At 36.4% G+C, this 23,443-nt stretch overlaps 2 protein-coding genes, 1 non-coding gene and 1 pseudogene across 3 annotated transcripts; 1 reads left to right on the forward strand and 3 right to left on the reverse strand.

Moving 5' to 3' along the window:
* The first annotated feature begins 1,425 nt into the window (after positions 1 to 1,425).
* LOC148863844 (uncharacterized) lies at positions 1,426 to 5,410 on the forward strand. Its single transcript, XM_088976658.1, has 3 exons — positions 1,426 to 1,641; positions 1,744 to 1,873; positions 4,383 to 5,410. Exons 1-3 carry the CDS (start codon positions 1,509 to 1,511, stop codon positions 5,128 to 5,130), a joined length of 1,011 nt encoding a protein of 336 aa, XP_088832784.1. The 5' UTR covers positions 1,426 to 1,508; the 3' UTR covers positions 5,131 to 5,410.
* Positions 5,411 to 5,518: 108 nt separating this feature from the next.
* On the reverse strand, positions 5,519 to 12,568 carry LOC148863845 (putative sulfate transporter 3.3; annotated as a pseudogene).
* A 1,673-nt stretch (positions 12,569 to 14,241) lies between these two features.
* Positions 14,242 to 14,323, reverse strand: TRNAS-AGA (transfer RNA serine (anticodon AGA)). Its single transcript has one exon. It is a non-coding gene; the product is annotated as a tRNA-Ser (tRNA).
* A 5,189-nt stretch (positions 14,324 to 19,512) lies between these two features.
* On the reverse strand, positions 19,513 to 23,233 carry LOC148863847 (ras-related protein RABA6b-like). Its single transcript, XM_088975278.1, has 2 exons — positions 22,534 to 23,233; positions 19,513 to 20,135 (listed from the first exon to the last, which is right to left on the reverse strand). The coding sequence occupies exons 1-2, from the start codon at positions 22,743 to 22,745 to the stop codon at positions 19,709 to 19,711; spliced, it is 639 nt and encodes a 212-aa protein (XP_088831404.1). The 5' UTR covers positions 22,746 to 23,233; the 3' UTR covers positions 19,513 to 19,708.
* Between the last annotated feature and the right edge of the window lie 210 nt (positions 23,234 to 23,443).

Genomic DNA, 23,443 nt, shown 5'->3' on the forward strand with positions numbered 1-23,443 from the left:
ATGAGCAGTCAGATCGCGCAACATCATATTCTTACAGAGCAACACTTTCACAAACAGTCTTTTCTGGCTTTTCTGTCATGTTTAATTCTTAAAAAAAATGTGATGATTTGGGACTGATTTGACTATGGGACAGGCAGGGGGTGTCGTTATGCTTGGTTTGACTGCTTACCGACAATACAGGAATCCCTTTCACTCCCTCTGTGGTTCGGTGGTGCGGAAGGAGATGCTGAATAGATGAGGAGGCTTACAGGGAGAAAAGAAGAAGAAGCATAGGTAAGGGAGAAGAAGCAGAAGAAAGGGATTAGAGAGAGAAGGGGGGAGAGGAAGAAGAAGAAGAGCAGGAGGGAAGGGCATGCTTTGAAAATTTAATGAACAATGAAAGACATTTTTGTTTATTACATTTTATCTGTCAGAGTTAAGTAGGTTTTGAAACACTACACTAGTTTCCTCAAATCTCAGATTATATATCCCCTCACTCTTTAAATTGGATTTAGAATTCCCTCTTAAAATTTTAAACTGTTATATCTAACAGAGAAAGCAAAACGATTATTATGCCACAAGTTTATTTTGGGATTTGCTTGATACGTAATTAATTCAAAGAAAAAAAGAACATCATCTTCAACCTTGGGTGTTGTTCGTATCACCGTGTATCCAATTACCACCAATGGTGCTCCGATAACATTTCAGAAGGGCATTTTTCTTTTCTCCGAAAACCAATGCTCATCTGTGATCAAAATGATCAAATCAACAAATAATGGGTGCTTTAATTTTCTGTTAAGTAATTTTTATTACTGAAATATTATTATTTCAAGAACCATCGGTTTAGCTCCGACAATCTAACAAACCTTGGGCTTGTTGTGTGGCTGTCCTTTTCCATCTCTTTTGTTGTCGTTATTGACGGTGTCAGCAATAGTATTGGTGAGTTGGACGCTTTACTCGGTGAAGGGAGGCTTTTTTTCATAATAAAATATAACCAAATATGCAAAGAGGTAATTAATCAATCAAACCCTCTGAAATTGATTTGTACGTGAGATTTCCTTGTCGTTTAAGAAAGCTAACGGAATCTACTAGCTATATATTTACCTGCTCCGTGCACAAAACTTTGTTTGTTTTCCTGCTAAACATTATGAATTAGTACATTAGTACAAGCAAGTTGAGAAGCAAAATAAAGCCCTCCATTAATTGTTACACGCACTGAATATAGTCTACCATGTGACTTGCTACTTCAATGATATAATCTCTGTATACAAACAGTCCAAACAAATTGTCAGATTCACTCCTGTGTATTTTACATTCCACCAAACAATCCAATCACGAGATCAGTTGCCAAACTGAGGCATGCATTGCACCCACCCGAGTGGTGGGTTGCGTGCTTGATTTGAGTGAGTGAGTCCATCATTATATATATTGAGTTGGGATCTCATTTCTCTTGAGCAGAAACAAGAGCTAGCCAAAGGGAGATATATTTCGAAGATTTCTCTCCTGCTGGGATTGGAATAAAGAAAGAAATGGTAAGAAAACAATGTTGTGTGAAAGAGCAGGTCAAGCGGGGAGCTTGGTCGGTTGACGAGGATTTGCTGCTTCTGAACTACATTCAAATCCATGGAGAGGGAAGATGGAGAGAACTCCCTCAACGAGCAGGTAATAGTCGAAATTAAGGGTGACATGTAGTTAATCCATGACCAAATTTTATTTATGTACTGAATTACTGATGATGATGGTAAATAATCTTGATTTCTGTAGGTTTGAACCGATGTGGTAAGAGTTGCAGGCTCCGATGGATGAATTATGTGAAACCAGGTATTAAGAGGGGCAACTTCTCCATGGAAGAAGATGACCTCATCATCAAAATGCATAAACTTATCGGCAACAGGTGATTTTACATTTTACATTTCTCTTCTCTATCTATTTCATCCCACTGATGAAATTAATTAACTGGCTAGTTGACGAGAGGCAGAGGTGGTTAATCTTGGGTCTGGATTTCCACTTATCTTCGATCTTGACAAATTAAAGGAACATCTGTCAGACTGATCAATGGAAGTCATTAATGTAGATGTGCAAACGCCAACGAACATAACATTTTATATATGATTCTGAACTATAAACTAAAGTGTCACGGGGTAGTTTTTCCCACTGATGAATTAAGGTGTTGCTACACAAAACACAATTAGGGGTCGAACAGCCGAGCTTTTACAAGCTGTTTGAGTTTGAATCGTAAAAATCTTGGTTCAGCTCGGTTTCAGTCGAGATCGAGCCCAATTCAGTGATCGATTATTAAATGAGTTGAGCTCGAGCCTACTAGAGTTCGGCTCATGAAGTTCGCGAGCCGGCTCGAATATATATATAAAATAAAATTATAGAAAATAATATATACTAAAAATATTATAATTATTAAATTTTTAAATATAAAATAAATTTTTTATATATTATTTTTATTTTTATAAAATATTTTTTTTCTATTTTTTTTATAATAAAATATTTTTATAAAATATAAAACGAGCTGAACTGAGCTAAGATCGAGCTCGAACTCAAACCTTGTAGAATAGTCTCGAGCTGAGCTCGAGCCTAGTACTATTCGGCTTGGCTCGACTCGAATCCACCCCTAGCAGCAACCAGTGTGTAAGGTCCATCTTTGAGCATCATATTGCGTCTTATGCAAGTTTGGTCCGTCGCCCTGCACCCATGTGCATTGCACTATGACTATGCCACCTATTTCCATTTGCTCAATGCATGCTTGCCTACTCTGGCCTGGGCTAAGTGCCTATTGCACCCATCAGTCTGCCTCTGTGCTAGGCGCTTCTTGTACCTTATTGGGCTCGGTTCAGGAGTATAAATGCAAATATGTAGAATGCAAAACCTTATGCTTTGTACTATTATTTTGTATGTATTTGCACTATAAATATTTGCTTTTCTACTCTTTCCAACACCGAGCCTTAGCTGCATACCTACACTACTCTACCTTGGCACATATTGCTTGTTTCAATTGATGTCACCACACAATTACATGCCCTCTAAACTGAGTGGTTATTAGGGGTGCAAATGGATCGGTCGAAGTCCAATCCCATTTTGTAGGATTTGGATATCCTTGGTTCAGATTTTCGGATCGGGGTAAGGTCAAATGATGGGATCCGACCAGATATCAAATCGAATTCGGATAGGAAGATCCTATCCTATATTATTTATATTACATTTTTATAAATTTGTTATATTATATATGATGAAAATAGTTGCAAAGATACTTGTTTTTTGTTTAAATTGTTATTTTTAATTTTCTTTTAATAATTTATTAATTTAAAAGAACTAAGATCCAATCCGAATATCTGACTTCCTAATCAGATTCAAATTCAAATCCCTGTTTATGCGATCTGATCAGATTGGATATTCTCTTCATAATATCAGATCGGATTTAGATATACCATAATTTGAATCGGATCTGTTTACATCCCTAGTGGTTACTAAGAGCACAATTTCCTTAAATTGAAGGACTTTTTCAACCACGAACAGCCAAACCTATGAATTCTTTCGGGGTCATTCCTCTATGAAATCCCACGATCTCAATTTTAAGACTTATTTGCCACCTTTTCTTGTCACCACCTGCAATACAGCCGATCTAGTTATTTTCCTTGATGATGATATGGAACAAACGGAAGCACTTGAATCAAAGTCAATATCCCTCGAACATAATGATATAAGCTCTTGAACAAATGCATAGATTTATCTTCTCAGTACTACCATCTCTTCTTATGTGAACTATTTGTCTCTTCCTAGGAGTCATAGTCCAAAGAAGAGATCAAATTTGTGCTCCGGTACCAACTAGCGTAGGTAAAAAACAACTCATATTTATGGAAGCTACAAAGAAAAGAACTTGAGCTGAAATAAGAAGAAGATAGTTCTACCGAACAAGCATGCACTAAAAAAAATCAACTTAACTGTTTTTCTAACACTGATCTACTCCTTATATATAGCCTACATTTACACCCTCATGCCTACTACAAGAAAGTATCCTAAAACTTGCTACTCCTTGTTAGAAATTAACCATCTAAAGTGAAGAAAGTATCCTAATGTTTGGATGAAAGACACATTAATTGGGACATTGTGCTTACTAACTAACGTACCTACTTCATCTGGACCCCTTTGGAAAGTTCAAGTAGGAGAGCCGAAACAAAATATCAACCAAAACAAAGACGGGAACTCAAAGTACACATATCATCTGTTGTATGGATTTCTAATTCTTAAAATAAAATTAGGTTTTGATCTTCTTTACTAGCTTCTTAACTATTTTTAATAAGGAACAATTATGCTTGGGTGTTGGCAAATATAAAAAGTCAAGATCTCACATAGCCCATAAAGAGGAAAATTGATAAATCATTTTGCTTTTGCAGATGGTCCCTTATAGCAGGAAGACTACCTGGACGAACGGATAATGAAATCAAGAACTACTGGAATTCACATCTAATCAAGAAGTTGCAAGCTGAACAACAAAAAAGACTCGTGGAATCTAAAGAGAAGAAGCCCATGAAAAATTCTTATATTGTTCAGCCCGAAGCCAAAAGACGATGCATTCAAGTTTTTCTTCCACAACAAGAAGGAAAGGAAGGAAATGAGAAGATTCAGATAATTGGTGGGACTACTAGGGATTTCAACAAGCCATCCTCTTCCAGCAGCCAAAATGTAGACAGTCCTTCGGATCTTCTTATGGATTTCAATGTTGATGATCTTCTCATATCCGATATTTCAAGCTCAAATTTCTTACATGTTCATGGTGACAGAAATCAACAGATCAAAGACATGAGTGATGGAGATGATGTTGGGAATAACTTGTCTTCACATTCTATTTTTGAACATTCGAGTAAAAAAGCAGATGATCCCTCGGATCTTCTTATGGATTTCACTGTTGACGACCTTCCCATATGTGATATTTCAAGCTCAAATCTATTGCATGTTCATCGTGGTGACAAAATTCAACATATCACAGATGCGACTTATGGAGATGGTGTTAGGAATAACTTCTCTTCTGGTAGTTCTACTTTTGGTTATTCCCTCTCATCTCATGACATCTTGCATGAAGGTTTAACAAATGAAACAATGGTTCAAGATCTATATCACCCATCCAATCTGATGAAGTTTTGAACTCAATAGGTTGGCCTCTGTTCTAGAATTATTAAAAGATGAATAAATGGGAAACTATCCAGAACGAGTTGCCAATGATTTCTTCCTACATAGGGCGAACCAAAAGAAATCAGGATGGATGGCAAAGCTAAGCTGAAAAGTGAAGAAATAGCCTAACACTTTTCCAATGCCATGACTCTTGAAGAGGACTCATTTTGGATGTATTAGACAATTTATTATTTGTTTTGAGGCTCGATCATGTATTTGATCTTCTAGAAAAATAAGAATTTCAGCTTTCTTTTTTCTTTCTTTCCTCTCTTATAGATTAAAAAAGGCTTGTTTTGTTGAGACATTTTGGGCTTTTTTTTGATTACTTGGTAATGAAAATTCCAAGTATGTTGAAACGGCATTAAGCTGCAGATCAATCAAATATGAAGCCAAATAAAAATCGCATTCTGGTGACGACAGGGAAACATCCAAGCTATAAATGCAGCACACAAGCTTGTAATGTTGCATCCTTAAGTTTTGTCTCAAAATTTACTGTGGATGGACAGGAAATTAATGGCCTTATATATTTATTCAAGTTTTTAATCATATCCTTTATGAAACCTCGTTTTTTCATCGAATTCTTCATATCCTTTATGAAAAACACCCCACTCGTATCTATAGAACTTACAGCTGAAAAAATGAATAATTAAAAACCCAATTTTAGTTGCGTTACTAATTACAGAAAGCAGGATATGTACCGTATAATTCATAAAGCTTCATCCTGGAGCTTAAAAATATACAGTAAGCAATCAGTTGTACTGGAAATTAGTCAATATATATGGAATTCATTTTTATGGTTGAAATGAGTGAACCCAACTTTTGGCAAAAAAGTTGACGATATTTTCAATATCATATCTGGAGGTTGTGAATCCATCAAACCCCACCCATTCCATGTAGATCTCTAGGCAGCACTCAACAGACTTGAATGATGAGTCATTACTCAACTAGGATATTCTGATAGACCTCCAAAGCTTCATCCGATGTTGATTGAAGGAATTTATTTGGCACTATTGCAACCAGTCGCTCTCATGCGGTTTATGACATATACCAACCTGTTGCTATCATGGATGCCTCTCAAATAACCATTCAACCTAAAAGCTTAACCTGTTGGGTGATGTCCTTGAATAGGTTGATATTCTCTAACACGCCCCATGGATGCCTCTCAAATAACCATTCAACCTAAAAGCTTAACCTGTTGGGTAATGTCCTTGAATAGGTTGATATTTTCTAACACGCCCCCTCACACAAAAGCCCATTGGGTTTGAAGTGCGAATAAGCACAGGCCTATCCATACCTTGTGCTGAAACTTAATTAATTGTAATGGGTGTAATGATGATCGAACACTAAACAACTTGGTCAAAGTATCTCTAATACCATCTCAATCTCTATCATAACATAACAAAATTCTATCTTACTAAGAACTAATGTAATTCTATTCAACATCACCCTTATCATAACAAAATTCTATTAAAAATCTTCATGTGTTTGAACACAAATGACTGCAATATGATGATAGTTGCGAGGATGTGACATGTAGATGATGAAATGGTGACCTTGATTGTGTCATATTTTTAAGATGATGACAAGCCTGTTGGAATGATGATGATGACATGATGACCGGTTATATGGTGGCATGATGAGAACCTGTTATTTTTATTAGTTTTTTTAGGAGAGAGCTTCCATGGACAAGGATAAAAGCTGTCAATGGGCCAACGGAGGCCAAACTGAGAAAAAAAGCCAAAATAGACCAACAAAAAAAAAAAAAAGAAGACCTCAATGGGTCAACCCAAATGCCTCGACGGATTGGCTTCTTCAGCCGATACGAAATGGGCCACAACAGGCCAATCTAAAAAGGGCTAACAACGACCAATAAAGACCTCAATGGGTCAATGAAATGCCTTGGTGGGCTGTTTATCTTTTAATTGAAATAGACCTCTATGGGCCAAATAGAAGAGTAGTAGGTCCATGAAGCCAAATTGACTTGAACCAATTGACCAATCTTAACCAGTTCAATCAAATTGCAAGTTGAGCCACCATCTACATCATCTAACGGTCTAGGTAATTCCAGAAACCAGCTTTAGGGAGTTGCCGCTTGTTTGGCAAGAGTGTGGTGTCATCACTTGATGGTTCGGTAGGTGTGAATCCCATGATTGAAATCTTATGGAGTATTATGGTTCTCCAGAAAATGGATGCCATGGTGGTATGCAAATGCCACAAATGATCATTAGAACTGATTCTAGGTTCTAACGGTGGTGATGCAGAAAAGAACTAATTCTAGGCTCTAACGGTGGTGATGCAGAAAAGAACTAATTCTGGTTTTTGATGATGTGATGAAGGAAACACCATTCTTCACTTTCAGCATGCAACTTTATAACAATGAATAGTGGGCGATGGTGATGGACTGGAAGTTGGGCAGATGGGTGAATGCAAGAAACATAACCAAAGTAAAAGTGAAAGTAGAACTAAACTAGATTGGCTATAACATGAAATATGAATGGAAAACTAAATTAAACAAGAAGGCAACCAGCGGGTGGCTAAGATGCTAGCCACTTGCCGGAAACACAGGAACAATTTGAAAGACCTCAAGGTTGAACATTTGTCTCTGATACCATCTTGAATAACCATTCAACCTAAAAGCTTAAGCTGTTAGGTGAGGTCCTTGAATATGTTGATATTCTCTAACAATGCCCACCACAGGAATTTTTTCCAAGCTGTATAGCTAATCACTTCAGCTATTTAACTCTCCAGAAGTAAGAGGAATTTTCACAAGTTTATTTGACACTCATGATCGTAGACAAGGAAACGATTGGGCAGATTCACTGCCTACTGTTGATTGAGAAATCAAAAACTTCTATCAATGGATTCAGAGGGGATCATCTCCATGCTTGATTGATAAACAGAACAGATGTATCAAATGTTTATACAAAGTCATTTACCTGACATGTCTAGGACAACATATTGGAGGCTAGAAAGTTGTACAGCTTCTTCTGCTTCATATTCTTCTATCCATCTTGAGATCCTGTGGAGAAAAATGAAATATTGGGAGAAGTCAATTACATCACCGGAGTTCCACATGGACAGATCGACCTTCGTAAACCTAATTTCATTTTCAGGGTTTGGATCAAGCAATATATATCCAATGCTACCTCAATGAGACCTAAAGTAATCAGCTGGACCAGCCCATTAATTGCCATGCACTCCCTAAATTCAGTTGAAAATTGATTGAAATTAATGTATCTCTTGAAACAAGAACAGGTTAAACCTTTCATTAAGGTAAGTTGTGTTAGCAAAATTAACTGGAGATTCAATGCTAGTATGAGAAAGCCTGGGATCCATCTAGCTTCCTTGTAGTGATTTAGATCATGATAGATGTTTGACCCAGGAATATTTCCAAACACTACCATTTTGGGCCTAGTGATCTGTGACAGGAGCTTGAGAATTGATATTCCTACCTGCAAGAATAAGATTAAATTCATGGCATGAGTGTGCAATTTCAGTTATCCCCATGGACACTCAAAGATCACAACTCCACCTTGAAATTCACCTATACAGAAGATTATCAATTCATGGAGATGATAACAACAGCCATACTTCGTATTCATTTTGATAACTTACTTCAATTACAAGGCCTCCCTGGACTGAGATGAAGATGACACCCAAGAACGCACAGATTAATACTAAGAAATCGAATTTATCGATCTTCCAAACAAGGTAGGCCGCCGAGATATCGACGAGGCTGACGACTGCTGTGACAATTATTGCACCCAATACTACATTTGGGGTGTAGGAGAAGAGGGGCATGAGGAAGAGGAGAGTGACCATTATCACAGTCACTGCCATGACTATGTTAGACAGTGCAGTCTTGGCTCCAGCATTGTGATTAACAGCTGACCGAGAGAAAGCACCTGTAGCAAGTAGAAACCCATCCAAAGTTGCATTAGAGATCCATACATATATGCATATCTTTTCCACATATTACAGTATAGAATCTCCTATATAAATCTCTTTCTCTTGTATATGAAGAGACCAAAACATGGAAGGGTGTATTCTTCATTGGGGGTGGTAGAGAGTTGAATACCTGTAGTAATGCAGCATGACGTGCAGGAGCCGACCATGTTCATCAGCCCAATTGCTATCACCCCCTTGTTTCCATCGACTTGGTAGTTCTAGGGTTGTTTTTCATCTATTTGATTTACTAATATTTAGCTTTTCTTTTACCCATTCATATAGTATGTTTAATGAAGCTGGAATAGTTTAGTTGGTTAGAGCGTGTGGCCCTTAACCACAAGGGCGGAGGTTCTAACTCTCCTTCTATCGCTGTTTTTCGTCTATTTTATTTACTAATATTTTTTCCTTTCATTTGCCCGTTCATAGAAGGCGAACTTACGGTGAGAGAGATGACACCAGTTATAAGCCCAGTTTTCAGTGCGAGAGGCCCAGATAGCTCCCATGGAAGCTCAGCGTGTTCCACGAAGGTGGATTCAGCCTTCTTTCAATTTTCCAATCTTCAAAGTTTACCAAAAATATTGATTAAATAAAGATCAAAGGGAATATCATAAAAAAAAATGAGAATATGTACTGATCCAGACACATCCCATTTTTTATAAATCCAATCGTTATGGGTTATATTATAAACAATGGGGTGTGTGCCCGAATCACTCAGTTAGAACTTTGGTATTTTGGGTCCCAGAACATACAACGCTGATGCCGTGATTTTGTGCTTTGATTACAAAAACCAACAGTGTGGAGAGGATCACGGATGCAAGCGGGGCCCCAGGTGACACCCAAAACAGCTTTGGATTTCTTAAGCTCTCTGCACCACCATGAGTCGATGACATGACATGAGATGAGACGAGATAAGAATAAGATGAATGATCTTGCAAATTGATAGGTTTTAAATTTATAGACCGTCTAAATGGGCCTCCATATTATACGAGATCTCACTTTCTGAATGGATCGGATCATTTATGTAGTTATTCGGGTTTTCCTGACCCATAAGAAAAGCTTAACCAAACCGTTTGAAGCTTTTGATCGCCCCACCATATCATGATGCTACGGCGACCCATTGACCCCAATAATCGATTCAGCCTCTTAGTTGGGTTTTAAAGCATTGGTTTAGATTTTAGAGGATGGAGACAATGGATTGATCTTGTTGGGAAATAATGGGATAATGCCAGTCGGATATTTTCTTTTGTTATTGTATTATTTATTTTGCTTAGAAATATGTGGGCCTGATGGAAAGATCCATGGGCCTCCATCCAGGTCTATAGACAAGTGGACTCTTATACTCGCGAGACAATGAGAATTCAATTCCCTCAGATAAAAACCTAATTCTAGTCCTATAATTAGGGGTGATCACAAGCGATTTCTTCACGAGCTACTTGACATCGGTTCGGGTCGGTTTCAACTAAGTTTTGAGTCAAATTCGAATATATCTATTATATAATTATATATATATATATATATATATATATAATAAAATTATAAAAATAATATATATAATAAAAATATTACAATTCTTAATTTTTAAATATCAAATAAAAATATTTTTATATATAATTTTTTATTTTTATAAAACCTTTTTTTTTTCAAATCAAACACGAGTCGAGCTGAGCTCTAACTTATGAGTTTTTGACTTGAGTCGAACTCAATCTCAATGTTCTAGCTCGAACCGAGCTCGAGCTCGAGCCCTATACAATCTTGGAAAACTCAACTCAAGCTCGAGCCCTATACAACCTTGATGAGCCGAGCTAGAGCCTCGTACTATTTAGGTCGGCTCGACTTGAATCCACCCCTACCTATAATAGATACAGGAATCTACAGCCCTGATATTCCTGATTCATCAATTAACAACCATGGTCGATAATAAAACAACATACATCTCCGACTGCCCTTGGGCCCACAGTCCATGTAGCCCAATATCTTACGAGTCTCTCACCTTAGTAGATCTTTTGGCACCACCAAGTGGAGGTGAGATCTTATGTGCCCACAGTCCATGTAGCCCAATATCTTGTGAGTCTCTCACCTGAGTAGATCTTTTGGCACCACCAGGTGGAGGTGAGATCTTATGATCAAACTGGTAGTCATGGATAGTTTGCCACAAGGCAATGAACAAAATGGGCACCCCAGGTGAGAAGTTTCATGCTGTATGATATGTTTGTTTGTTGGAAGGAGTAGACCACTAAAAGAAAATCAGATAAGTTTGTAAATGCAGACAAAAATTTATAATAAGGAATAACCTACAATGTGTCTTGCCAATAGAAGCAATACAAGGAAGCAGAAGCCCATGAGTATGGCTTGCCAAGACCACTGCCCACCACACCACAACCAAAATATATATCCATATAAGCAATAAGAACAGGTGTAATAATACTAATAACCCATAACCTTTTTTTCTTCTCTTTTTGGCTAAAACTTTATAATCGGCAGAATACATAAAAAAAGGAATAGAAATACATACCTCGTCTGTTCTGTGAAAGACAGAGCTCAAAACAGGTACTGAACCCATTTGATTGGTGAAATGCACAATTCCAAGGAGGCTTTTGAGCTGTTGTAAAGAAACTATAATTGCAGCACCGGCTATGAACCCAATAAGGATGGCCTTTAACAGAAAATCAATTAGAAATCCAAAAATCAATGAAATCAGTAACAAAATAATTACAATATAAATTTGAATTGGAGAAAGTCCAAAGAAAAAGCTTGGAAGAGACCAGCAAAAAAGGTTCAAAGTGAAAGCCAGTTGAAGAAACAAGAGAGGCTCTTTGGTAGGAGATACTTCTTGCCTCAGCATAGATCCTAAAATAAGGGAAGCAATGGAAACAGGGCCTACTGCAAGATCCCTAGAGCTTCCAAGCACAGCATATACAAGTGGAGGCACAAGGCAAAGCTAGAGTCGACACATATAATTACACGTTAACCACGAAAAGGTACATACAAAAAGCTTAGAAAGCAATAAGCAAAATCAAATAGTTAAGAGAGCAGAGGAGAAGTGCTTACAAAGTCCTGTAATAGGAGGCAGATTAGCCAACTTAGCATAACTGATCCCCTAAAGAGCAACATGACTCAAATGGGTATATGTCAAGCCATTCATCAAGATAGAAAACAATGGAATTAGAACTGAGTTTCAAGATTTTGGTGATACGATACCTGAGGAATGGCTAAGCTTGCAATGGTGAGACCAGAAATGATGTCTGACTTGAATAGCTGGAAACTGTAATTTGAGCCCCATTGAAGGACAGGAAAGATGTACCGAGCACCAAGAATCCATTTCTTCTTCAAAGGTTTCCTCGAGCCTGTTCTTTAGTTTCTCTAACGTACTCCTAGGTGGAGGTGGGACAACCTTGTGCACCTCCATGGATATCTCCATATGTTGAGAGATGGAGCTGCTCAGACTTGTATGTGTACGTTCCATATATAGCTAATGAGAAATGGCTCTATGCTACTGCTGTGGTGACTCTCGGCGTAATAACTAGTTTCTCTTTTTATTTGAGCTCCCTCGTCCAACCAGTCGATTTCACAAATGGATCGCTTTCAAACAAAGTGGTATGACCCAATAAGAAAAGCAGGAGTGAAGAGAGGGAGAGAGCCAGCTAGGGCTGCGTGTGATGAGACTTATCGACTTGGCTTTGTAATTGTGGGTAACTCACATTTGTACTCTTCCAATTCAAATTTGAACAGTAGGACACTAGCCTAACGAACGGCGAACGCCATTCTCATTAGCACTAATTTCCTTGTATTGACCGTAGAGTGGCCCACCACCAGGCACCAACCCAGATGATTTTTCTGGATTAGGGTATACAACCCGGATAATCCTAACCGTCAGAATGTTTTCCATGCTTTTCTTTTGTTGTTACTTGTTTATTTGTAGTTTCTTTCAGATTATCAAGTATTAATGCATACTGCAGGCTCTGTTGTCTAATGCCAAGGTTAATCCACGTACAAAGTAGAAATTAGAAAAGCTTTTTAAAGGTTCTTTATTAATTGTTTGGTATGGTCAGGTTCATAACTTGCCACGTGTCTGAATTCCAATAACTTACCGAAGAGATTGCCTAACCAAAAATCAGCATTGATCCGGTAAACTTTTGCCATCTCATCCAGGCAATGGTTTGAGGAGCTTTGTTACGCTTTTCCCGGTAGCCTCTACTTTTGAATTTTCCTGCTTTTACCAATGGTTTGGACTTTGGAGCCAACCCAGAAATATCTCTCTCTCGCTCTCGAGAATTTACAACTAATAAATTTACGTAGACAATAATAATAAAAAATAAAGAACACAAAAGAAGGGGATGTTTGAAACTGTAGCCGTTTTTTAAAAAAACGGTGTCACATTGGATTCACATAGGCATTTCAATAAATGCCTATATATTTCATTGTTTGGTTCAGACATTTATTGAAAAATCATGCATACTTCATAAATTAGGACTCCGCAGATGCGTGAATTTTCCTGCTTTTACCAATGGTTTGGACTTTGGAGCCAATCCAGAAATATCTCTCTATCGCTCTCACGAATTTACAACTAAGAAATTTACGTAGACAATAATAAAAAAAAAAAAGAACACAAAAGAAGGGGATGTTTGAAACTGTAGCCGTTTTTAAAAAAAAAAACGGTGTCACATTGGATTCACATAGGCGTTTCAACAAATGCCTATATATTTCATTGTTTGGTTCAGACATTTATTGAAAAATCAGGCATACTTCATAAATTAGGACTCTGCAGATGCGTGAAACGCTAAATTGCTGATCCAAAAACATCAAATTTAGCGTTTTATGCATTGATGAACCATTTCCCCCAACGGTTGACTGATTGGCGATTACGTATACCCTATGTAGTGTTTACATGTCAGCACATACATGAAAAATGACACCTTACCAAACAACATAGTGTTGCTCACTGCCAATGTGGTAGAAACATTCTCAAACAAAATTAAAACAATTTTTCTTTTGTGAAAATCGAATCTTAAAAGCAGACATTTTTTCTTGAAAATCGATCCCCATAAACGCCCACGCTTCCGACCACCATCCAGATACATGAGAAAAATCCACAGAAATTAAGTATCCAAGAATATAAATTAAATGAAAAATTTTAATCGTGGGAGGCAGGATTCGAATCTGCGCGGGCAGAGACCACATGATTTCTAGTCATGCCCGATAACCACTCCGGCACGCCCACCTCTTGATGGGAAACGGCTGGTTTACTATTAAATAATAAAGAAACATCACGAGAACATTCAACCTTTGTCAAGCCTCCTTCACCCCATGCGTAGAATATAGAACGATCCACCGGTCCAACCACTATTGTACAGTGGTGTCTGTATTAGCATCACCTGCTTGGATGGTTGGATGAACAAGCTGAAATCAGCTACTCCCCTTGGAGTAACACTGGGATAAAACCGGGAAATCACGGCCCTTGATTCATTACCTTGGGCCCATTTAAAGTCCCTTCATCCGATTCAGGTTGGGGACACATCAATACATCAAGGACCGTGATCCACAATTTTAACCCAGCGCTACTCTACCGGACTTAAACTGATTTTTGTGCAGTACTCAACATTAAACCGATGAGGTCTTTTTTTTTTAAGCTAACAAACGTTATAATTTTGGCCCTGGTTTGTCCATCTGGTTGATATTAACCAATCCAAACCTTGAAAAGAAAGAAAGAGACTGGTTCAAGCCGGTTAATGGTTCAGGGTCAACCGGTCAAGTAATGCTTCCTTACACAATTGCCCCCATAAATGAAAATTTAAGACCTCACAAGTTTATTATTAAGAGAACCCGTTTTCCCTTTTTTCCGATTCTTGGGGTTGATGTCCCCAGGGTTTTGGATTCCGGACTGATCGCTGGACTCTGTTCTATCATATTCAAGTAAATGGGCATTTGTTGAATGGGCTCTACCATTTGATGGATTTCACATGGGAAACTTCTTTCAAATCAAGTGTCAATTCTATTGACTGATATTAGAAAACCATGGCAAATCTCTTGAAGGCAAAAGGTCAATGAATTTTGTGGCTGTGATGATTTGCTTAGTTTCATTTGTGAGTCCATGGACTTGATATCAATTTTGGGCCTTATCCAGTGGATCAAGATTTATTCAGAGTTAGATTCGTACCACAATGAGATGAAGCCATCCTGACCCAGATACTCCTACAAAGAACAATTAGAGAATTTGAGAGGGAATCTTGGGGTCTTTGTAATTTGGAACCTTGTGGAGGAAATGCAGTTCCCTCAAAGGCTCAAACCATGATAAGCTATTTCAATTAGAAGAAATGAAGCCTTTTTTTTTTTTTAAATCATGCCTTCTATTAAGCCCAAGCACTGGACATGCATCTCTTTAGGTCTAGTTGTGATTATCATTAGTCCTATTTTCTTTTTCTTTTTCTTTTTAATGGGCAGTAGGTCTTGAGATGCCCATTGGAGAAGTGTAGAGAATGAAAAAAGAAGAAAGCATAAATCTGGTCCTTAAGGTTATGTTTGGTTTGAAGCAAAAGGTAGGGAAAGACAGAAAAACCTATACAAGGTTCGTAAAGGTTTCCCAACCTTTCCCTACTTTTTCCCTTCAAACCAAACATAGCCTAAGAGTTCAAATTTCCACAGTGGAAGGTTAAAGTCCCTTTTAATATGAGCCAAACAGGTGTTGGAGTAGAGTGTAGTGATGCATCCCTTTCTTGTGCCCAATTATTCACCGGCACAACATGATTACGCCGGAAGATTTTTTTTAAGATTATCTAAAAAATGTGGTAATATGCCAATTCCATATGGGGTAAGGGGAGAAGGAGAAGATCCTCCATGAAGATTTTGAATTATTGTGGATTAGAAAGGAAGAGCATGAGAAGAAGGTCGGAAGTCTTCTAAAAGAATGGCACTGTTAGGGCCCCCATGGATATTTGATTGAATGTTGAACAGAGAGAATGGACATATGTAGCCTGTAGGGGGGTGAAGTGGAAGTCTTTAATGGATATTGGAACGATTGTTGATTGGATAAGATAAAAAGAGTTTCCTTTGATGTCTAATTTTGAACCTATGGAAACTTTCTTAAATGACTAGTAAATAGACCCACACCTTCTTAAAAACCTGTTTCAACAATATTTGGGATGCTTTAAACGGTGGGACAGTCAGAGCACTCTGATTCTATTGCCACCTCCCCCTAATAAAACATGGACAGGTCAGTGATGGAAATAAATTCAAAATATATATCAGGTGAACTGTTCTTTTAATTGTCACCACTAAATGTGCTTGTGTTCATTGGAGTTGGAGGGCTGCAGAGGAGTGAACATGCTTGTAGGATATTAATGTATTCTGAACTGGAACCATAGAAGTTGATGCTCAGAGCACTCTGATTCTATTAATGTAGGATATTAAAGCAATCCATCTGCGAACCATAGAAGTTGATGCTCAGATTTTAGAGAAGATAGAGAGAAAAAACTTGTTTCGTTAAAAACTGGATTGGCCAACACTCTTCTTATAGAGAGTGCTTTCAGACCTAAACTTGTTAAAAATAGGTTTCGTTCAGACAGGAGCCTCTTCAGATCAGTATATCTGTTTGAAGAGGCACAAGGAGGAAGAAGAGACGCAAAAATAGAAACGATTTTGTTTGAAAAAATACATTTTGAAATTTGAACAATCACCTATTCATAGAAGGAGCATAACTCCACTTTCACTTCTTTCCCAAGTAATGTGGGACAAGGAGTCATTCAATGGTAGAAAGATGAAAAGACAAAAGATAAGAAAGGGAAGAAAGAGATTTTTGTAAATTTGAATATTCCTTCAACAATTTCTCAATGATATTTTGAGTACATATATAATTTGGTAGACTCATAAATTGGTCCTTGGAGGCAATGTTCAAAGTATGGATACTTTTGATATGAAAATTCAGCATATTGAGAGATTATTTCATTTTGTTCTCTTTGTTTATTATTTTTGTTGTTGTTGCTGATGAAAAATTAGCGTATTGAGAGATTATTGCATCCTGAACTCTTTATTATTATTATTATTATTATTATTATTATTGATGATGATGAATCAATTAAAAGATATCGCATGGTCTACTTACTTTAACAATATTAAAGATGCCAATTATGATGTATCGTTTTATTACTTCATTTTTTTTTGTTTGAAAATGTAGTCATGCACCATAGATTTTGTGTTAATTGAGGAAGAAATTCCATAGGCTGCATTTGGTAAGAATCAAAACAAATTTGTCCTTGCCAATCACCAACCACATTCAGTAATGTCGTCCATCTTCCCACACTCTTATAATCTGAGGTTTAACATACTTCTTGAACATGGATTTATCAGTTCGAATATATATGATGGTGAATGGTGGATTACAACTGGGATGTAAATTGGATATCTTAATTTGGTAGTTGTAGGCTTGATATTGTAGCCTAGTAGCTTTCATATAAATATTTTCACCTGGTGGTTGAAGTTAAGGCTCAGTTTTGAAGGAGTACAAATATTTGCACTGTATATATTTGCATTTGTACTCCTTCCAAACTGAGCCTAATAGTCAGATTGCTTAACCAGTCACCTGGTCGCAGGAGTAATGGCACCTGGGGCTGGCCTAGGTCTGTTGGCTTGTAACGATTGCATACATCCCTGTATTCCTCAGCCATTACTCGATGGGTCATCAACATTCCATTACACTGCATTTGGTTTGAAGGAAAAAGTAGAGAAAGGAAGGGAAATGTAGGAAAACCTTCACAAACATTGTATACGTTTCCCTACCTTTTCTTTCCTTTCCCTATCTTTTCCTTCAAACCAAACATAAGGTTAGTCTCACACCATTACTCGCTCATAGTACTGGCTCATTAGTAAAATTCCCATTTTATTCCTTGGACATGGGCCATATGGTGGCTTTCAACTGAGCTACAGCTATTCCATTTCACGGTATCAATTATGACAGTATGGATCAATTCATTTAAATTTTGTAATCAATTTCCATCAAAGATCTGTCTAAAATTTTTCTACAATTTTTTTTTTTTATATTTCTATGTATTTTTACAAATTTTATTACTTAATTATGGCATCTTAGGTTAGGTTGACCCATTTCACCTAAATGGTTGAATCACTAACTTTCCACCTTGTTGAAAAAATGATTTCATTTTCTATATGTTTTTTAAATTTTTAAATTTTGTAATCCATTGCATCATTAGCAAAAATAATTATGATTTATCATACTTTTTATTTATTTTGATGAATATATAATACTAAAGATGTGCACAACTTTTTATATCAATTTTCTATATATTTTGTATTTTGTAGTTTTATAATTATAACATCATGGGTTGACCCATTTGACCAAGATAATAAAAATGGTTTTATTTCTATGTTAATTTAAATTTCCTGTTCCATTTCCATCATCAATAAAAATAGTTTCTTATATATAATATCATGGTTTGACCCATTTGGCTTGAATGATTGAACCAATGACATTCCACTTAAAAAAAAATTCAATTTTGAAATTTTCATTCCATTTCCATCATTTGTAAAGATAATTCTTAACTATTACACTTAAAAGAACTATTTGTACTTTCAATAGCCCACTATTTATATCATAGACCTCCTCCTCTTCTTCTTTTTCTTTTGTTTTATTTGGAACAAGGTAGGGTCCGAATGTTACATATAGGACAGTTCTTAATTGTGGCCACTGACATGATATCTTAAAGCTAACATGATTTTCCATGTTCGGCGTTGTACATTGTACACTTTACCCCTATGCCATCGCAAGGTAAAATGTTTTCACCCTTCTTAAATTACTGGAAAAATTGAAAGAAGACTAATAAAGAACAATTATGTAGTAATGCAGCAGGTTAGCAAGGACAAAGGAAACAGGCGCAACTAAGCATTGCTAGTCTAAACACTAGATCATGGTTGTAAATTTCATTGAATTTTACAAAAAATCTGGTTATGGTTATAACAAACAACATGAAAATAGAAATTCCAACTGCATTTATTTTGACAGGATTGTGATACTTTTTTCAAAATTTTGAAATTTTTGTTATTTACTTTTTCTAAATATTTCATTCAGCTCTTCGATCAAAATTGACCAAAATTTCAGAAATTTAAAACCAAGGGTACATCCTCAAATGAACATTTTAGATCTAACCTATCTAAACATGCATTATGCAACCACAAGCAGCTAAAAAGGTGAAAGTATAACACCATAAAGCAGACTAGGTGAGCCTCTTTGTTTTGTTTTTGTTTTGTTCTTGTTCTGCTGTGTGTTTCTCTTGTTTTTGTTCTTGTAAGTCTCTCATTCTATAAAAAAAAAAAAAAAAAAAAAAAAAAAACAAAAAAATGGATAAGAATTCTACAAGCGCAACTCCCTCAACAGCCGAAAAGATATATAGTTGGACCAACTTTACTTTGAAGGACAAGTAAGGTAAAAAAGAATGTATAATTTCTCTAGCTTTGTAATTGGGCTTTAAATAATATCTTGAGCTTTCAAAGGAGACTCAAATAAACAAAAGAAAAGAGAAGGAGAAATTAAAAAAAAATGTAAAATAAAAGGAATGTGTAAACTAAATGGAATTAGAGAATGTTGTCTGAAGCAAATCAATCACCCCAAACAACAGCTTTGTTGTTTGGTTACAGATACTTCATCTATGTTGAGTATTATTTTACCAGCAGGCATAGATGCTTCATTGATCTTTGCCTCCAGTAGTCTTTTACTTGAAATCTCGTAAATTTGCATGATCATTTGCAGAAATGCATCTTCCACTTTCAAATTTTCCAAAGCAGATGTCTCCATGAAGCAAAGGCCTTCTCTCTCAGCAACTTCTTGTCCTTCCTCTTCAGTAACTTCTCTATTGTGCCCCAAATCAGACTTATTGCCAACCAACACAATCACCAATTCAGACCCACCAAAGTCTCTAAGCTCCTGCAGCCATTTTTTCAGATTATTGAATGTCACTCGTCGTGTTATGTCATATACAAGTAGAGCACCCAAAGCTCCTCGATAGTAAGAGCTAGTTATTGCTTTATATCTGCAAAAAAAAAAAAAAAAAAATATTATTCACACCAACACATCATAGAAGGAATAATCCACCCCCCAAATATGTACTACAAAAGTGATTGAAGAATATTTGCATTTTTTTCTGGCACTAAGATAAGGCAACAAATTCGCCACTACAACATGCTTTAATTGCTCATCATAGTTGTACATAGATTTTAAATTTAAACTTTTAGACATTTCACTTCTTAATGCATGTGTTTGTTAAAAAATTAAAAAATGATTATTAAAATTTATATATTACATACATAAAAAGTATGTAATTCTTACAGACACACATACACACTTTATTGAGTTTCCCTCTAATGTATTCAGGTGCATTTTAATTTTTTTCACCTTATCCATGCATAATCAAATCGTTTGCCTTTAACAACTTATTTTTGTTTTTAATATTTGAACATTGTATATCTACATACTACTCAATTACAATGTACAAATTCATTAATGACTTTGTTAATTTCATTATCTTCTTTTTGATTAGCTTCAGTTTTAATTGATTTAATAATTACATAATATTATGTATAGTAGTTAAATAATCATGAAGGATATTATGGCGTGCAAAACTCTTTTTCGAGTAATCTCAAAGTCTAATACATTTCTGATTTTAATTAAACATTTAAATTACCCTATAATATAAACCTATTGTTTATCATCAAAGGTAGGATGGATGAAAATTGATGACTTGGCCATGAACCAAATGACTTGAACTTTGAATGTGCATTTTAGTAATTTTACCTCATCATCAAGTCAATTGACAAGGCGCGGGAGGCAAAGTGTTGGAATTTAATAGTTTAGGACACGGTTTTTGACCATTGTTGACCCAAATGGTCAGACCGTTTGGCTTAGAAACCGGTTTGAACCCCAAACCACTTTTTTGTCAAAAATTATTGGCATGATCAACAACCTACTGACCTGGTGGTTGAAACATTAATCCATTTGACCCAGACAATGGTTTTTAGGTTTTTTTTGTTTTAATTATTTTTTTATTTTTTTAAATTGTCGCGAACTGATTGATTTGAACCAAACAGTCAAACCGTTGACCTAAAAACCAGTGGCCAAACAGTTTCATTTCCAAATCAATTTTTAAAACATTGATGGTAGCTAGGTCTTTATGACAAATGGAAGTCTTGTGCAAACCAAATGTCATTGCCCCCAAATTACAAGGTGACAATCTATATTCTATAATTAATCAAACGTATGCCCTTTGCCCTTGGCTTCACGTCAAACAAATATCCCAAAATTTTATAACTTCCTTTCTCTCGTCGGGTAGGTGTAAATATCAGTAAGTAAATCATGGTTTTTAAAACTGAATTGGATCGGACGGTCGGATCAAAAAAATTGAAAATCAGTCTTAACTTTAGAATCATTATTTTCTTCAAAACCGTTGATTTAGTTAGCAACTGCTGATCTGGGCGATCCAACTGTTCGAACTATTCAATGATTTGGTTGATTTTTATTTTTTTAAATTTTTTGTTAAAATAAATCATCTGTTCGGTTTGAACAGTCGGACTGTTTGACTTAGAAATCGAACCCCTGACGAATTCATCATCTGAGTCGATTTTAAAAACCTTGAAGTAAAGAACGACTTATCAATTATGGTCACCTACATTATTTGAATTCCATATATAGTGAGGTAGGCACTCAAAAGAAAAAAGAAATAAACCCACATTTTCTTATTTCGGTGTTAATGAATTTCGTGGAAAATAAAAAATTCTCGAACAGCTCATTTACCTATTGACATAGAAAATTGCTAATAAGTGATCCCTTCAACAATGTCACATTTTTTGAATAAAACGATCATTATACAATTTTACAAGAAGAATAAAAAAGCACTAATAAATGACTTACCGAGATGTAAAGGAGGCCCACAACCTTATTATGCTATTCATTTACCAATTTACTATTGGCTTCAACATTTCATCATAGCGAACTCTAATTCTGCAAAGCCGGAAATCCACTAATTACTAGTAGTCTTTCTGTTTTGCTTAACCCATTAACCGTCATGCTTACATAACATAACTACCTACTTCATTGAAATCCCTACATAACTAGAAAACTTATATTAGATCAAGTACCTAAAATAGCCAATACCCAACAGATCACTCTTCAGTTGATCTAGATCAGTAGTAATCTAACACATTCATTCAGAAGCTAAACGGAAAGTTCCTGACCCGGCCACCTTAAATTCTCTGAATTTGTGAAATTCATTTATGTTCTTTCTTTATATGTATATTTCCTCATCATTCAGTTTAGGGAATACAGTTATGAGCTCTGGTTCAACTGTGAATCAATTATCATTAGGAAAGCAATATGATGATAACATGCCTAACAGCCTAAATACCCACCAAAGCAAAAGAAACGCAAATGCTTACCTTTCCTGTCCTGCTGTGTCCCATATTTGAGCTTTGACGAGTTTATCTCCGATCTTTACGTTCCTGTAAGCGAATTCAACTCCAATTGTAGGCTTGGAGTCCAGGCGGAATTCATCTCGGCAGAACCTTGAAATGAGATTTGATTTGCCAACGGCAGAGTCTCCTATTAGGACAGCCTTAAAGAGATAATCACACTCCTCAGAGAAGGCCATGTTCGACCTTGAAACAAGAAGCAGAAGCAGAAAAAGATTAGGAGGAGGAAGAAGAAGAAGACTGTGAAGTGCTCTGTTTTTGGTTCTCTGAAACGAAGAACAAAAGGAAAGGACGGGGAGGAGGAATCATGGAGGAGTTGACAAGGGTTTTGGTTTTGTCTCTCAAGGCATGGAAATGGAAACAGAGTTTCTGACTTCTGAGGGATAAACCGTGAAAAATCAAGAGGGGGAGGGTTGGTCCAAATCCAGAAATAGGAAGTTGGGAGTTAGAATGGTAGGTAAGATCAATCATTCCATGTTCTCTCTTTGAACCAACTTTTCTTGAGATTCAGATGCTTGCTATTTTTACTACCAAGTCCAAATCCCAATTGCAGAATAAAGTTGAAACACCAGTACTTCTCCTTCCATTTCGGTACAGCATTTGCAAATTGCAATTCCCTTCAGTGAACAACGAGTTTGTAAAATTCATGCTTCGCCCTACAGACACAAAACAAGGCAATTTAGTAATTACTGAATTAGGAATTCACTTTTTCTGCAACGCGGCTTTACCAAGTTTCATGAGTACCCACAAATACATCATCCCGTGAATTGGTAACATCTCCTCTGCAGAGGATGAGATGTTCTCCATATATGACTGTGATATCGTCACAGCAATACATCGAAGGAATAAATCACGCCGTAGAGGGGAGCTGGAAATG

Source organism: Nelumbo lutea, chromosome 3 (assembly GCF_056320005.1).
Source record: "Nelumbo lutea isolate HS-2025 chromosome 3, American lotus-T2T, whole genome shotgun sequence".
NCBI classification, from domain to species: domain Eukaryota; kingdom Viridiplantae; phylum Streptophyta; class Magnoliopsida; order Proteales; family Nelumbonaceae; genus Nelumbo; species Nelumbo lutea.

Excerpts from the sequence above, each read along its gene's own strand:
- LOC148863844 (XM_088976658.1), top strand. The coding sequence starts at position 1,509 with ATGGTAAGAAAACAATGTTGTGTGAAAGAGCAGGTCAAGCGGGGAGCT. Across the intron at positions 1,642-1,743 it reads AGAACTCCCTCAACGAGCAG|GTTTGAACCGATGTGGTAAG; the intron begins GTAATAGTCGAA and ends TGATTTCTGTAG. Across the intron at positions 1,874-4,382 it reads CATAAACTTATCGGCAACAG|ATGGTCCCTTATAGCAGGAA; the intron begins GTGATTTTACAT and ends TTGCTTTTGCAG.
- LOC148863847 (XM_088975278.1), bottom strand. The coding sequence starts at position 22,745 with ATGGCCTTCTCTGAGGAGTGTGATTATCTCTTTAAGGCTGTCCTAATA. Across the intron at positions 20,136-22,533 it reads GACACAGCAGGACAGGAAAG|ATATAAAGCAATAACTAGCT; the intron begins GTAAGCATTTGC and ends TTTTTTTTGCAG.